General features: G+C 38.1%; 1 protein-coding gene across 3 annotated transcripts in view; it reads right to left on the reverse strand.

Moving 5' to 3' along the window:
* Positions 1–6,858: 6,858 nt before the first annotated feature.
* Positions 6,859–13,790, reverse strand: part of TLK1 (tousled like kinase 1) — a 150,654-nt gene continuing 143,722 nt past the window's right edge. For 2 of the 3 annotated variants that reach the window (XM_038584809.1, XM_038584810.1), the window contains one exon: positions 9,283–9,459. In XM_038584809.1, the coding sequence (XP_038440737.1) occupies positions 9,283–9,459 (177 nt within the window). Of the gene's footprint in view, positions 9,460–13,790 lie in introns of all 3 variants that reach the window. The other variant, XM_038584808.1, reaches the window with a different exon arrangement.

Raw genomic sequence — 13,790 nt, forward strand, 5'->3', positions numbered from 1 at the left:
GTTCTGTACAAATTTTAGGATTATTCTAGTTCTGTAAAAAAAAAATGCTATTGGCATTTTGATAGGGATTGCATTGAATCTATAGTTGCTTTGGGCAGTGTGGACATTTTAACAATATTAAATCTTCCAATCCCTGAGCATGGGCTGTTTTACCATTTGTGTCATCTTCAGTTTATCAGTGTCTATTAGTTTTCAAGGGTACATGTCTTTCATTTCCTTGGTTAAATTTATTCTTGGGTATTTTTTTTATTTTATTCTATTTTATTCTTTTTGATGAAATTTTAAGTAAACTTGTTTTCTTAATGTCTCTTTTTGCTAGATATTAGTATATAAAAACACAACCAATTTCTGTGTGTTGATTTTGTATCCTGAAGCTTTACTGAATTCATTTATTAGTTCCAGTAGTTTTTAGAGTGTTAAGAGTCCTGTATATATATTATTATGTCATTTGCAAATAGTGACAGTTTAACTTCATTTGTACCAATTTGGATGTCTTTATTTTTCCTGTTTTGACTAGGACTTCCAATACTACTGAATGAATGTGGTGAGAGTGGGCATCCTTGTCTTCTTCCTGGTCTTTCAACTTTTCACTATTGTGTATGATGTTAGCTATGTTTTTTTTATATATATGGCCTTTATTGTATGAAGATATGTTCCATCTATGCCCACTTTGCTGAGACATTTTATCACAAATGGATGTTGAATTTTGTCAAATCTTTTTCTGTATCTATTGAGACAATCAAATGATTTTTATCCTTCACTTCGTTAATGTGGTATATCACATTGATTGATTGGCAGACATTGGACCATCCTTGCATCCCTGGAATAAATTCCATCTGATTGTGGTGAATGATCATTTAAATTTATTGCTGAGTCAAATTTGCTAGTATTTTGTTAGGAATTTTGCAATTATGTTTATCAGGAATATTGCTCTATAGTTTTCTTTTGTGTAGTTTGTCTGCTTTTGGTATCATGGTAATGCTGGGCTCATAGAATCTATCTGAATGTTTTCGTCCTCTTCCAATGTTTGGAATAGTTTGAGAAGGATGGGTATTAACTCTTTCTCAAATGTTTAGTAGAATTCACCTCTGAAGCCATCTGGTCCTGGACTTCTGTTTGTTGGGAGGTTTTTGATTGCTCATTCAGTATCCTACTAAATTGTCTATTCTCATTTTCTTTTTTTCCCCTGATTTCAGCCTTGGGAGATGGTTATGGCTTCTAGGAATTTATCCATTTCTTCTAGGTTATTCTATTTCTTGGCATATAATTGTTTGTAGTAGTCTCCCTATAATCCTTTCTATGGAGTTGGTTATAATTTCTTTCATTTCTGATTCTTTTTTCTTGATAAATCTGCCTAAATGTTTATCAGTTGTTTATGAACCAGCTCTTAGTTTCATCTTTTATATTGTCATTTTCTTTTTTTTTAAGATTTTATGTATTCATGAGAGACACACACACAGAGATGCAGAGACATAGGCAGAGGGAGAAGCAGGCTCCACGCAGGGAGCCCGACATAGGAGTTGGTCCCGGGTCTCCAGGGTCATACCCTGGGCTGAAGGTGGTGCTAACCCACTGAGCCACCTGGGCTGCCCTATATTGTCATTTTCTTCTCCATTTCACTTATTTCCACATTGATTTTCATTATTTTCTTCTTTCAACTATGGGCATGCTTTGCTTTCTGTTCCTTTAGGGCTAATTTGTGTAAGAATTTTCTTGTTTCTTCAGGTAGGTCTGCATCACTATAAACTTCCCTCTTAGAACTGCATTTATTGTGTCCCAAATATTTTGGAATATGTATTTTGTCTTCAGTTTTTAAAATTTGATATCTTCATTGACCTATTGGTTTTTTAGTTGTAGCATTTTTAGTCTCCATGAGGTTTTTTTTTTCCAGTTTTTCTTTTAGTTGATTTCTATTTTCATACCATTGTGGTTGGAGAAGATGCTGGGACATTTTAACTTATATTTATTGAGATTTGTTTTGTGCCTAGCATGTGATCTATCCAGAAGAATGTTTCATATGCACTTGAAAAGAATGTGCTGTTTTTGTTTTAAAGATTTTACTTATTTGTTCATGAGAACCACAAAGAGAGGCAGAGACATAGGCAGAGGGAGAAGCAGGCTCCCTGCAGTGAGCCTGATGCGGGACTTGATCCCAGGACCTCGGGATCACGACCTGAGCCAAAGGCAGATGCTCAACCACTGAGCCACCCAGGTGTTCTTCTGTTTTTGATTGAATGTTCTATATATCCGTAGAGATCATCTGATCTAATCTATCATTGAAAGCTATTCTTTTCTTATTGAGTTTTCTGCCTGGATGATCTATCCATTGATGTGAGGGAGCTGTCAAAGTCCCCTACTGTTATTATATTACTATCAATTTCTCCTTTTATGTTTCTTAATATATTTGCCTTGAATATTGAGGTGCTCCAGTATTGAGTGCAGATACATATAGCTGTTTGTTACCTTGTTGGATTGACTCCTTTATCATTATGTAATGCCCTTGTCTGTTACTCCAGTCTTTATTTTAAAGTCTACTTTGTGTGATGTATTTAAGTATTGCTATCCTGGCTTTTTTGCTTCCGTTTGCGTGAAATCTCTCTCTCCATCCCTTTACTTTTGGTTTCTGCCTTTAGGTTTGAAGTACATCTCTTGTAGGCAGCATATAAATGGGTCTTTTTTTTTTTTTAATCTGTGCATTCCTTTTATGTCTTTTGGAGCATTTAGTCCATTTACATTTAAAGTAATTATTGGTAGCTATGTACTTATTACCATTTTTGGTCATTGTTTTTGTAGTTCTCTGTTCCTTTTTCCTCCTCTTCCTGTCTTGTTATTCAATGACTTTTTCTTATGCTTGGAATTTTTTCTTAATCTATCACAGGTTTAGGGGTTCATATACCCTATGTATATAGCAATCTATTTTAAATTGATGGATGTTAAGCTTGGATACATTCTAAGAGCACATTTTTTACTCCTTATTCCCCACATAATTTATGTATTTGACATATTTTACATCCTTTTATTATTTTTAAAGATTTTATATATTCATGACAGAGAGAGAGAAACAGGCAGAGGGAAAAGCAGGCTCCATGCAGGGAGTCTGACGTGGGACTCGATCCTGGGTCTCCAGGATCACACCCCAGGCTGAAGGCAGCACTAGACCGCTGGGCCACCAGGGCTGCCCTATTTTACATCCTTTAATTTTGTCTTTTAACTGTTTTAGACATAGGTGATTTTATGCTTGTCTTGTAAGCTTTACCCTAAGTTCGTAAGTTTGCTTTTACTAGTGAAATTTTTTCTTTCATAATTTTCTTCTTATAGCATTTTCTCTCAATTTAGCATTTCTTTGAAGGCCAGTTTAGTAGTCTTTTGACTCTTGTCTGAAAAATCCAATTTTGCCTCAATTCTTTTTTTTTTTTTAATTTATTTATGATAGTCACAGAGAGAGAGAGAGAGACAGAGGCAGAGGGAAAAGCAGGCTCCCCGCACCGAGAGCCCGATGTGGGATTCAATCCCGGGTCTCCAGGATCGCGCCCTGGGCCAAAGTCAGGCGCTAAACCGCTGCGCCACCCAGGGATCCCAATTTTGCTTCAATTCTGAATAATAACCTTGCCTTAACAATAACCAGGTTATTGTAAATTGATTGCCCCTAGTAGTTTTCATTTCAGTTATTGTATTCTTCGACTCTGGTTCTTTTTAATTTTTTACCCCTTTGTTGAAGTCCTAAGTTCATCTACTCTTCCAAAGTTCTGTGAGTATCTTTATGACCATTACTTTTATCAGGTAGATTGCTTACCTATGTTTTTGTTTTTGTTTTCAAGATTTTATTTATTCATGAGAGACACAGAGAGGCAGAGACCTAGGCAGAGGGAGAGGCAGGCTCCCTAAAACCCTGGGATCATGACCTGAGCCAAAGGTAGACTCTCAATCACTGAGCCACCCAGGTGCCCCACTTACCTGTTTTACCTATTTGAGGTTTTGCCTTTTTGTTATTGGTTTTAGGTTTTTCCTTTTAGCACTTTTAAGTAAGCTCTGTGCCCAGTGTGGGGCTTGAATTCACAACCCCAAGATCAAAAGTTGCATGCTTTACCAAATGAGCCAGCCAGGTGCCCTTCCTTTTCAACACTTTAAGTGTATCATGCTACTATCTTCTGGCTTATAATATTTCTGCTGAAAAATTCAGTTAGCCTTATGGGTATTTCCTTGCATATAACTAGTTGCTTTTCTCTTGTGACTTTTAAGAGAGTCTTTAACGTTTGACATTATGATGTCTTGATGTGAAACTCTTTGGGTTCAGGATTATTGGAGGTTCCATGTACTTCCTGGACCTGGACATCCATTTCTTTCCCCATTACCATTATTTCTCTGTCACTTTCTTGCTGCTTGCTTGCCCTTTCCCCTTTTTGGGGTCCCTATAATGTGAATGTTGGTATGTTTGATATTGTCACAGAGGGTCCCTTAACTTAGCCTCGTAATTTTCTTTCCATTTGGCTTGGCTGATTTCCATTACCCTTTCTTTCAGATTGTTGATCTGTTTTCTGTATCCTCTTCTCTGCTGTTGATTGCCTCTAGTGTCTTTCATTTATTGTATTCTTCACCTCTGGCTTTTAAAAAATATTTTCTACTCGTTTGTTGAAGTTCTGAGTTCATCTACTCTTCGCAGTTCTGTGAGCAACTGTATGACCATTACTTTATCAGATAGATGGCTTGTGTTTTGAGATTTTGTCTTCATTTGGACCATATTCCTGTCTCATTTGTTTCTGTAGAATAAGTAGAGTGCTCTATGTGGTTTGGGAGATATCCATGTTGGTGTCCTGTGGGGTCCAGAGTACAATTCCCCCATGGTTACCAGAACAAGGAGCTCTAGAGATCTCCCCTGTGGGCTGCATATACCTTCCAGTTGTGACTAAACGGACTTCTCTTGGCATGCTGATGGGGGCGAGGGGTGGCGGCTAACTCCCAGTGAGGTTGGTTTCAAGCCCTGCAGTGATTTTTGTGGATGAGCTGGCAGGCAGGGCTGCTTCCAACCCTAGGGTCAGAGGTGCTTTAAAGGGGAGCCAGTTCTGACTACGAGCTGTGGCAGAGTGACAGCTACTTTGGAGGAGTGCCTGAGAAGCGGGTTGGGTGGGTCAGATCTACAGGCGAATGCCAGAATTGGGCAAGTGTTGCTAACAGTGTGGATGAAGTATCAGAAGTGGCACCTGCCAGCATTGGGCTAGCTGGGCTGAAGGCAAGAAAATTGTGCCCACTGGTGCTGCCCTTTCCAGAGAAAGTTTCTACAGATCTATGTCCCTCTGGCACTTGCCTTAAAATTAGTCAGCAAATCTCCTTCACGTAGAACCTGGGTGCTTTTCAGAGTCCAGACTGCTAACCATTGTACCATGGAACCCTCTTTAACACCCAGGCGCTTTTCAATATGCTGCTTCTGTGCTGGGTCTTGGACTGTTAATAGGTCACTGTTACCTGGCCCTTTAAGAGAAGAGACTTGGTTTCCTGTGGCTCTCCTGGAGTTCAACCTCAAAGCCAGACATTTCGAGGGATTATCTTCCTAGTGCAGATTCCAAGGACAAGGAGGGTGTGCCCAGTGGGCTTTTGAACCATTCTTTCCTCGGGGAAGACCTCTACACCTGTGATACCCTTTCGGCTTTGTAGGTTGCTAAGTGCTTTCCAAGCTGCTATTTTTTTCACTGGGTCTCAGGGTCTCCGGGTGAGCCAAACTGCACGCAAGCCAGCCAAGCAGTGATTCTGTTCCCTGTAGCACTTTGGGACCTCCTACAGGTCAGCCCTGTTGGGTTTTCCAAGCCACATGTCCTGGCGGCTTCTCTCTCTGATGCAGACCCTAGAGTCTGAAGTGCCCCCTGTGGAGCTCCATCTCCATGCTCCTCCTGAAGCCTGCTCTAGTGAGATCTCTCCTTATTGTGTTGCCACACCGGGGATGGGTGGTTTTGACACGGTCTCTGCCTCTCCTGCCCATCACAATGTGGTCCTTTAGATCTTTTGGTGTGGAGAGCAGTTCATCTAATTTTCAGATCTTTTTCAGAGGGAAATGGTCCGTATATAGACTTGGTATGCCTGTGGGAGGGGATGAATTTAGGATCTTTGTAATAACACCATCTTCCCAGCTGAATCTTAAAAATTAGCTGCTAAAGCACTTTTTGAATTAGATTAAGCCTTTAGAACATTTAAGTTCAGTTCTATTAGGGAGGGAAATGATCAGATAACGTGTCAAAATTTAAAGTGGGAGACACCTGGGTGGCTCAGCAGTTGTGTCTGCCTTTGGCTCAGAGTGTGGGTCCCAGGATCGAGTCCCACATCAGGCTTCCTGCATGGAGCCTGCTTCTCCCTCTGCCTGTGTCTCTGCCTCTCTCTGTATCTCTCTCATGAATAAGATATAAGGCTAACTTTTTCACATTTCAAACAGCAATTTAGTTACATTCTTAAGTTTAAAGGACTGTGTCCTTTAAGCACTAAAACATAGCTAATGACATGTTAATCAACATTGTATTTAATAAGTAATGAACAGCAAACAATATACTCTTTTAATGTTTTGCTGAAACTGTCCATTTTGGGTTCATGTAAGGTATTTGTAGAGTATGTGTTCACATTTTATGTACCATTTAAACTGAGTTTTGTTAGCAGAAAGGAATGGCGGTAAGGAAATAAACCTGACTTTGTTTTTGAAAAAAAAAAAAAAAAATCTACTCAACTCCCGACTTACAAATTAGAGTGGTTTCTACACTTCCTCTCAACGTGCATACACTACAGCTAATTCACATCAAAGAAACATGTTTAAATTATATGTATAAACTATTTCATGTTGCATCAGTCCTGACTCCTAAAGGGAGACACTTAGCTCATGTGTTAGGGAAAAAAAGACCTGCTTTATTTCCGAGGACAGAATCCAGGAGACCAAAAACCATGTAAGCCTCAGAAGGTATTAGAGCCAAAGGTAGCCAGTGACTGAAATTACTCAGTGGTAGACCCCTGTTTCCCATGTGAAGATAACAGTAAATGATTCACCGTGGCTCAGTTAGCCATCCTGTACCTGCTGGGTTAATGGCATGTGACCCCAAATCTATAGCATTTGTTGAGAATAACTTAGATGTCGAAGTGGATTTATGTCCTGTGCATCTTCGATGCTCAAGGGCTCCCTGAGCTCACTCCTGGGCAGCAGTCACCTGTTATGGCCTGGTTTCCTGTACTACATTTTCACTCAGTTGAAGAGTATGGTCACACAGTGATCTCATCTACATCACTGATTCCACCTATTGTTAGAAGTTATGTGTCCACTTAGTAGGTCAATGAATTTAGGACAATAAATGACGATTACTATATGAACACAGTACTTAATGATTTGGAAAGATGAAAACTCAAACAACCAAACTAATAAGTTGTAGGCTGCACCTAAAGCAATTAATGCTAACATTTCATCACCATATCAGTGTTTTTTAAAAACAGAATTTCCATCTTAATCTATAGAGGAGCAGGTATAGCCCTGCGGCCACTCCTCACAGAGCTCTGGTGCCTCCTCAGGCTTAGCCTTGATAATGAGGTTTAGTACTTTAACAGCCTAAAGCTCTTGCTACCTGTCCTGAAGTACACTTAAACAACCTACTGGAGCTGATTCTGAAGGAGCCAAGTCAGTTAATATCCTAAAAGCTCCCTTCAAATGTAATTTTCATAGTCCTTAAATTTTAATTGTCATTGTTTATTACTGTTTTGGCTACATTCTCTACAATTTCAGCAGCATCTTAAGAGACAATGTGTCTATATGTACAATGAGAAAACAAAATGGCTTGCAACATGAGAAATAAGAGCCACAGTTTAACTGTACAATATTAAGGAGAACCTGTGGTATCACCTCCTTTTTCGGCAACATGGACAACTTACATGTAAGTATCAGCATTATGAATGTGACAAATAATTCTTACAGGAGTAAAATACAACATCCTGAAAAAGAATGGTTTCTACCATACAAGGCAGTTAGAAAATGTTCACATTTTAACAAATCTGTACAAACCACAAGAAACTTATTTATGGGACCACCATCCCACCTTTCTGATAAGAACCTTCTAGAAATGTAGGATAAACATGAACAATTTATAAATCTAGTTATCTATGTGCTCCACAGCCCTAGAACCCAAGAATCTGATTTAGTGAACCCTACATGTCCAAGATGGATCATTTTTATATGCCTTGATTGTTAATGAATGCCAGCTTTTAATATCTCTCTAATACGATGTACAGTCAACTTGCACCTTTAAGGAGGTCATTAGATTTTTTAGCAAAGAAGCAACATCATTTAGCAGCAATTAAAGCGCCTTTCAAGAAGACTTAAAAAAAATACAATATCCAATTAGAAAAGCCATATTTTTAAACATTTGTACAAGAATAAGCTGCTGAAACTTGGTAATTGAAATACAACATCTGTACAACAATTTACAATAGAGCTAGAAGGGAATTTATCATTATCCTGCATAGAACTGGTCTGATCTGCATTTGGTTACATACTGTCACTTGTTTATGAACAAGGCCTGGTAACAAAGGGAAAAATATCTTAATTCAAACATACTGAAAACATCAGAGATATTTAGTGATTTCAAAACAAGCAGCTCATTTTGTCAAAGGTGTAAAGTAGATCTAGAAATAATAGCTCTCCCGTTAACATGACTAGTAAAAAAAAAAACAAAAAAACAAAACAGACATGTGGTTTCGAGGTACAACTTGGTAAAAGCCAGAATAGGCAAGTGACAAAGTGTAACTTTGTCCAAAGTCCAAAGATTCTAACTCTCACATGCTACTACTATAAAACACAACTGTCACCGTCATTCAGTTCTTACTTTGGTTTCAGCAGATTAACCGCTGAATGCTGAAGAATGTATCCAGGCACTATAGTTCTTGTGTTAGAAATATTTTTTCCATGTGTTTTTAAATAATGAAAAACTACCCTTCATATTAGAACTCTCTAGTAACAACCAAATGTATTTAAGTATTATAAACGTTATTTACAGTGTTCCCCCAAACAATTTTTCTTAACACGGTATTCCTGTTTCTGTGCAACAGGCAGTCATCCTTCACTGCTCAGGGTTATAGTCAAAAGTGTACATTTTATTCATTGTCCATGATCCACTCATACAAATGACGCTATGAAGAACTTCAGTTCACAAATAGTTCTCAACCATGTCCTGTGTGAAAAAGAAAACAACAAAAAACAATCAAATGCTCTCAAACTCAAGTGTGTATCTGGAAGCAATTCAAAGATATCATGCCAATTTTGGAGGAAAATCAGTAAGTAATTATGCTTGAAGAAGGGGGTGTAGGGGATGCTGTAAGCCCAGCCATGTGTAAGTTTCCTGAAGAATTTGATCTTCTCATATGTGGAAGAAGGTACGGGTCATTTGCCAGTTGGTGCACATCAAACCGATCTTCTTTTCGGTAGGCCAGACAGCGTCTTATAAAGGCCTTAAAAAAAAAAAGTTCAGAAATTAAAATTTGTGCCCCTTTGACACATCAGTCAGCTGGCTCCTATTGTAAAATGACCACGTTTAAGACAGTAAGTGTATTTCACTTCATTAGCATTCAAATCTTCAAAAAATTCTATAGCATTAAAATTCTTATTCCAAAAGTAAACTCAAGTCCCAGCCCTTAGTTGTTGATTTTATAGTCTAAATGATTACTGCTACCATTTACATTTCCTGTTGGAAAGGTGTACCCAGTTTTAAAAAAATTTATTCCAAGAACGAAAATTAGCATTTTATTTTGAGTATACAATTCAGTGATATTTTAAGTGCATTCACGTTATGAAACATCAAGGTCATTCATCTCCAGATCATTTTCATCATCCAATAGTCAAAACAAAAGATGAAATTCTGTACCATTAAACGACTCTCCACTTGTCCTTCCCCCAGCACTTGGTAACCACTGTTCTGTAAGTGGAATCATACAGTATTTGTCCTTTTGTGTATGGCTTATTTCACTTAGCATCATGTTTAAGAGTTCTCCATGTGGTAGCATGCATCAGAATTTCACTGCTTTTTAAGGTTGAATAATACTCCATTTTATGTACATACCACATTTTGTTTATCCATTTATCTGTTGACATTTTGAATACTGCTGTGAGCAATGGCATAAAAGTATCTGTTCAATCCTTGCTTTTTTGGGGTATATAGCTAAAACTAATTGCTGGATGGCATGGTAATTATTTTTAAAAACTAATATCTATCATTGTTTTAGGTGTACAACAACTTAGACAATTGTTTTCTTTTGATAAATTTTAAGCTATTCTCCTTAGGACTGATTTTGTTTTTCTAAAGGTTTATTTATTTATTTATTCATGAGAGAGACAGAGAGAGAGGCAGAGACACAGGGAGAAGCAGGCTCCATGCAGGGAGCCTGACGTGGGACTCAATCCCAGGTCTCCAGGATCATGCCCTGGGCCGGAGGCGGCACTAAACCACTGAGCCACCTGGGCTGCCCAAGACTTATTTTAAAACTCGAAGTTTGTACCTTTGATCCTTTCTGTCCATTTCGCTCATCTCCCACCCCCTGCCTCCCAGCAGTCTGTTCTCTGTATTCATGAGCTTGGGTGGTTTTGTTTTTTTAAATTTATTTACTCATGAGAGGCAGAGAGAGAAGCAGGCTCCTTGCAGGAAGCCTGATGTGGGACTTAATCCCAGGACCCCAGGATCATGACTTGAGCTAAAGGCAGACACTCAACGACTGAGCCACCTAGGCGTCCCTGTTTTTTTAATAAGATTTTACATATAAGTGAGACATATGGTATCTTTCTCTAACTTATCTCACTTAGCATAATGTGCTCAAGGTCCATCCATGTTGTTGCAACTGGCAAGAGATCCTTTCTTTCATGGCTGAAAAATATTCCACTGTATCTATAAACCACATTTTCTTTAGCCATTCATCCACTGATGGACACTTAGTTGTTTCCATGTCTTGGCTATCATAAATAATGCTGCAGTGAACAGAGGGGTACAGGGATGTTTTCTAATTAGTGCTTTACTTTTCTTGGATAAATACCCAGAGGCAGGATTACTGGATCATATGGTAGTTATATTTTTAATTTTTTGAGGAACCTCCATACTATTTTCTACAGTGGCCATACCAATTTACATTCCTATCAGTAGTACACAAGGGTTTCTTGTTCTCCACATCCTCACCAACACTTCTTTTTATTTTTCAATAGCCATTTTAACAGATATCCGGCGATATCTCACTGTGGTTTTTATTTTAAGTAGGTTCCACACCTAACATGGGGCTTAAACTCACAACCCTGAGATTTAGAGTTGTGTGCTCTATCAATTAAGCCCCCCAGGTGCCCCCTGACTATGGTTTTGAATTAGTGACGCCAAGCACCTTTTCATATACCTGTTGGCCACATATCTTCTTTGGAGAAGTATCTATTCATATACTCTGCTTATTTTTTAATCAGATTGTTTTTCTTTTCTTAAAATAGACTCTATGCCCAGTGTGGAGCCCAATGTAAGGCTTGAACTCATCCTGAGATCAAGAGCCGGACACTTCCAATTGAGCCATCCAGGTATCTCTTCCCTGTTTTCCCTGCTATTGCGTTGTACCAACTCTATAGATTTTGAATATTGATCCCTTGTCAGCTATGACTTGCAAATATTTTCTACCATTTAGTAGGCTGCCCATTTTGTTGATGGTTTCTTTTGCTGTGCAACTGGTTTTTTATTTGATGTAGTCCCACTGGTCTGTTTTTGCTTTTGTTGCCTTTGCTTTTGGTGTCAGATCCACAAATCCTCACCAAGACAAATGTCAAGGAGCTTAATCGCTACATCTTCCAGTAGTTTTATGGATTCAGGGCTTACATTCAAGGCTTTCATCCATTTTGAATTTATTTTCCTGTATGGTTAAAGCAGTGGTCCAGTTTCCCCAACATCATTTATTGAAGAGACTATCCTTTCTCCACTGTATAATCTTGGCTCTTTTGTCATAATTTTTTAAATTAATTAATTAATTTATTTATGATAGTCACGGGGGGGGGGGGGGGAGGCAGAGACACAGGCAGAGGGAGAAGCAGGCTTCATGCAGGGAGCCCGACGTGGGACTTGATCCCAGGACTCCAGGTGCTTAACCGCTGAGCCACCCGGGCGTCCCTCTTTTGTCATAAATTAATTAGCCATCTAAGCTTGGGTTTATTTCTGGGCTCTCTATTCTGTTCCACTGATTTGTCTGTTTTTATGCCAATACCATACTGTTTTGATTGCTACAGCTTTGAAATATAGCTCAAAATCAAGGAGTTTGATGCCTCTGGCTTTGTTGTTCTTTCTCAAGACTGCTTTGGCTATTCAGGGTTTTAGTGATTTCATCCCAATTTTAGAATTGGGTGATCTATTTTGTGAAAAATGCCATTAGAATTTTGATAGGGCATGCATTCAATTTTTACATTGCTTTGGGTAGTACAGACTTTTAAATATTCTTCTAATTCATGAGCAAGGGATATATTTCCATTTATTTGCATGGCCTTCAATTCTTTCATCAATGTTTTATAGTTTTCAGAGTACACATTTCACCTCCTTCGTTAAATTTATTCCTAGGTATTTTATTCTTCTTGATACAACTGTAAAGACTGTGTTCTTAATTTCTCTGATAGTTTATTAGTAGTGTATAGAAATACAACAGATTTTTGTATCCTGCAACTTTACCAAGGTACAGTCTTTAGGATTTTCTATATATAATGTCATTTGCAAATAGTGACCCTTTTACTTCTTCCTTTTATTCGTTCTTGTCTAATTGCTCTGGCAAGAACTTCCAAATACTATATTGAATATGGAAAGCTGCATTTCTCCATATATAATAATTCCAGACTTCTAGAATTTTCTCTCATTCCATTTTACTATCAGTTTACTTTGGCTAGAGGGTATGATGCCTTTTTTTGGGGGGTGCCACATTTTTTAAGATGCAGGGAACAATGAAGTGATACTTCTATTGGGGTTTGTTTCCTAGGTTAATATTGTATATCAGTACTGAAAAAACTAAATAATGGAATATAATCAGTATTTTTTTTCCTTCTTAAACTGGTTTTTATATATTGTCCTTCAGAATGGCTTTGTATTAAAAAAAATCTAAGATGGTACACAAAGCAAATCTATCTATGTAGCTGGCAATCAAACCTAACCTAACCAGAACCCCCTACGTCTCTTCATGCCTCTGTCCAGGCACTGGCTCTGCCTCCAAGCTAGCAGGGAAATCTCTATCCTGACTTCTACTACTGTAGTTCTGAACTTTACTTAAGTGGAATTATACCTTAAATATCCTATTTTGAGAGATTCATCCAATTTTTGCAACAGATAAAACATTTTCAAGGGATAATTAATCATTTCCTTATTGCTGACAGCAAAAGTAACTAGCTTGTCTTAAAATTCCTAACTTCTATATACATTCATGAATTAAAGCATTTTGCACCTACTTTGATAAGTAATTTTTCCTCTAAAAACAAACTAGCTCTTATTATTATACGTTAGTTAGCTTACAAATACTTATCAAAAATCTTTCTGAATCATTTTCAATGCCGTCTCTGAAACCTAGAGTTCAGTTTAACACCTAAGTTTCAGTAGAGGAAAAGCTGCTGACGTTAGTCTACAAGGAGTACATGTACTTATTACAATGCTCAGGCCAGGTCAGTGGAAGTACTTGGTAGAGGTGTTTGCTCTAAGGACAAGGTTTGAAAAAAAACACCGCATACGAAACCCCACAAAAAACAATGTGCCCCTTTACTTCCCACATCTGTGACTGTGGTGCCTATGAAGAGCCTA

Source organism: Canis lupus, chromosome 36 (assembly GCF_011100685.1).
Source record: "Canis lupus familiaris isolate Mischka breed German Shepherd chromosome 36, alternate assembly UU_Cfam_GSD_1.0, whole genome shotgun sequence".
Lineage (NCBI taxonomy): Eukaryota > Metazoa > Chordata > Mammalia > Carnivora > Canidae > Canis > Canis lupus.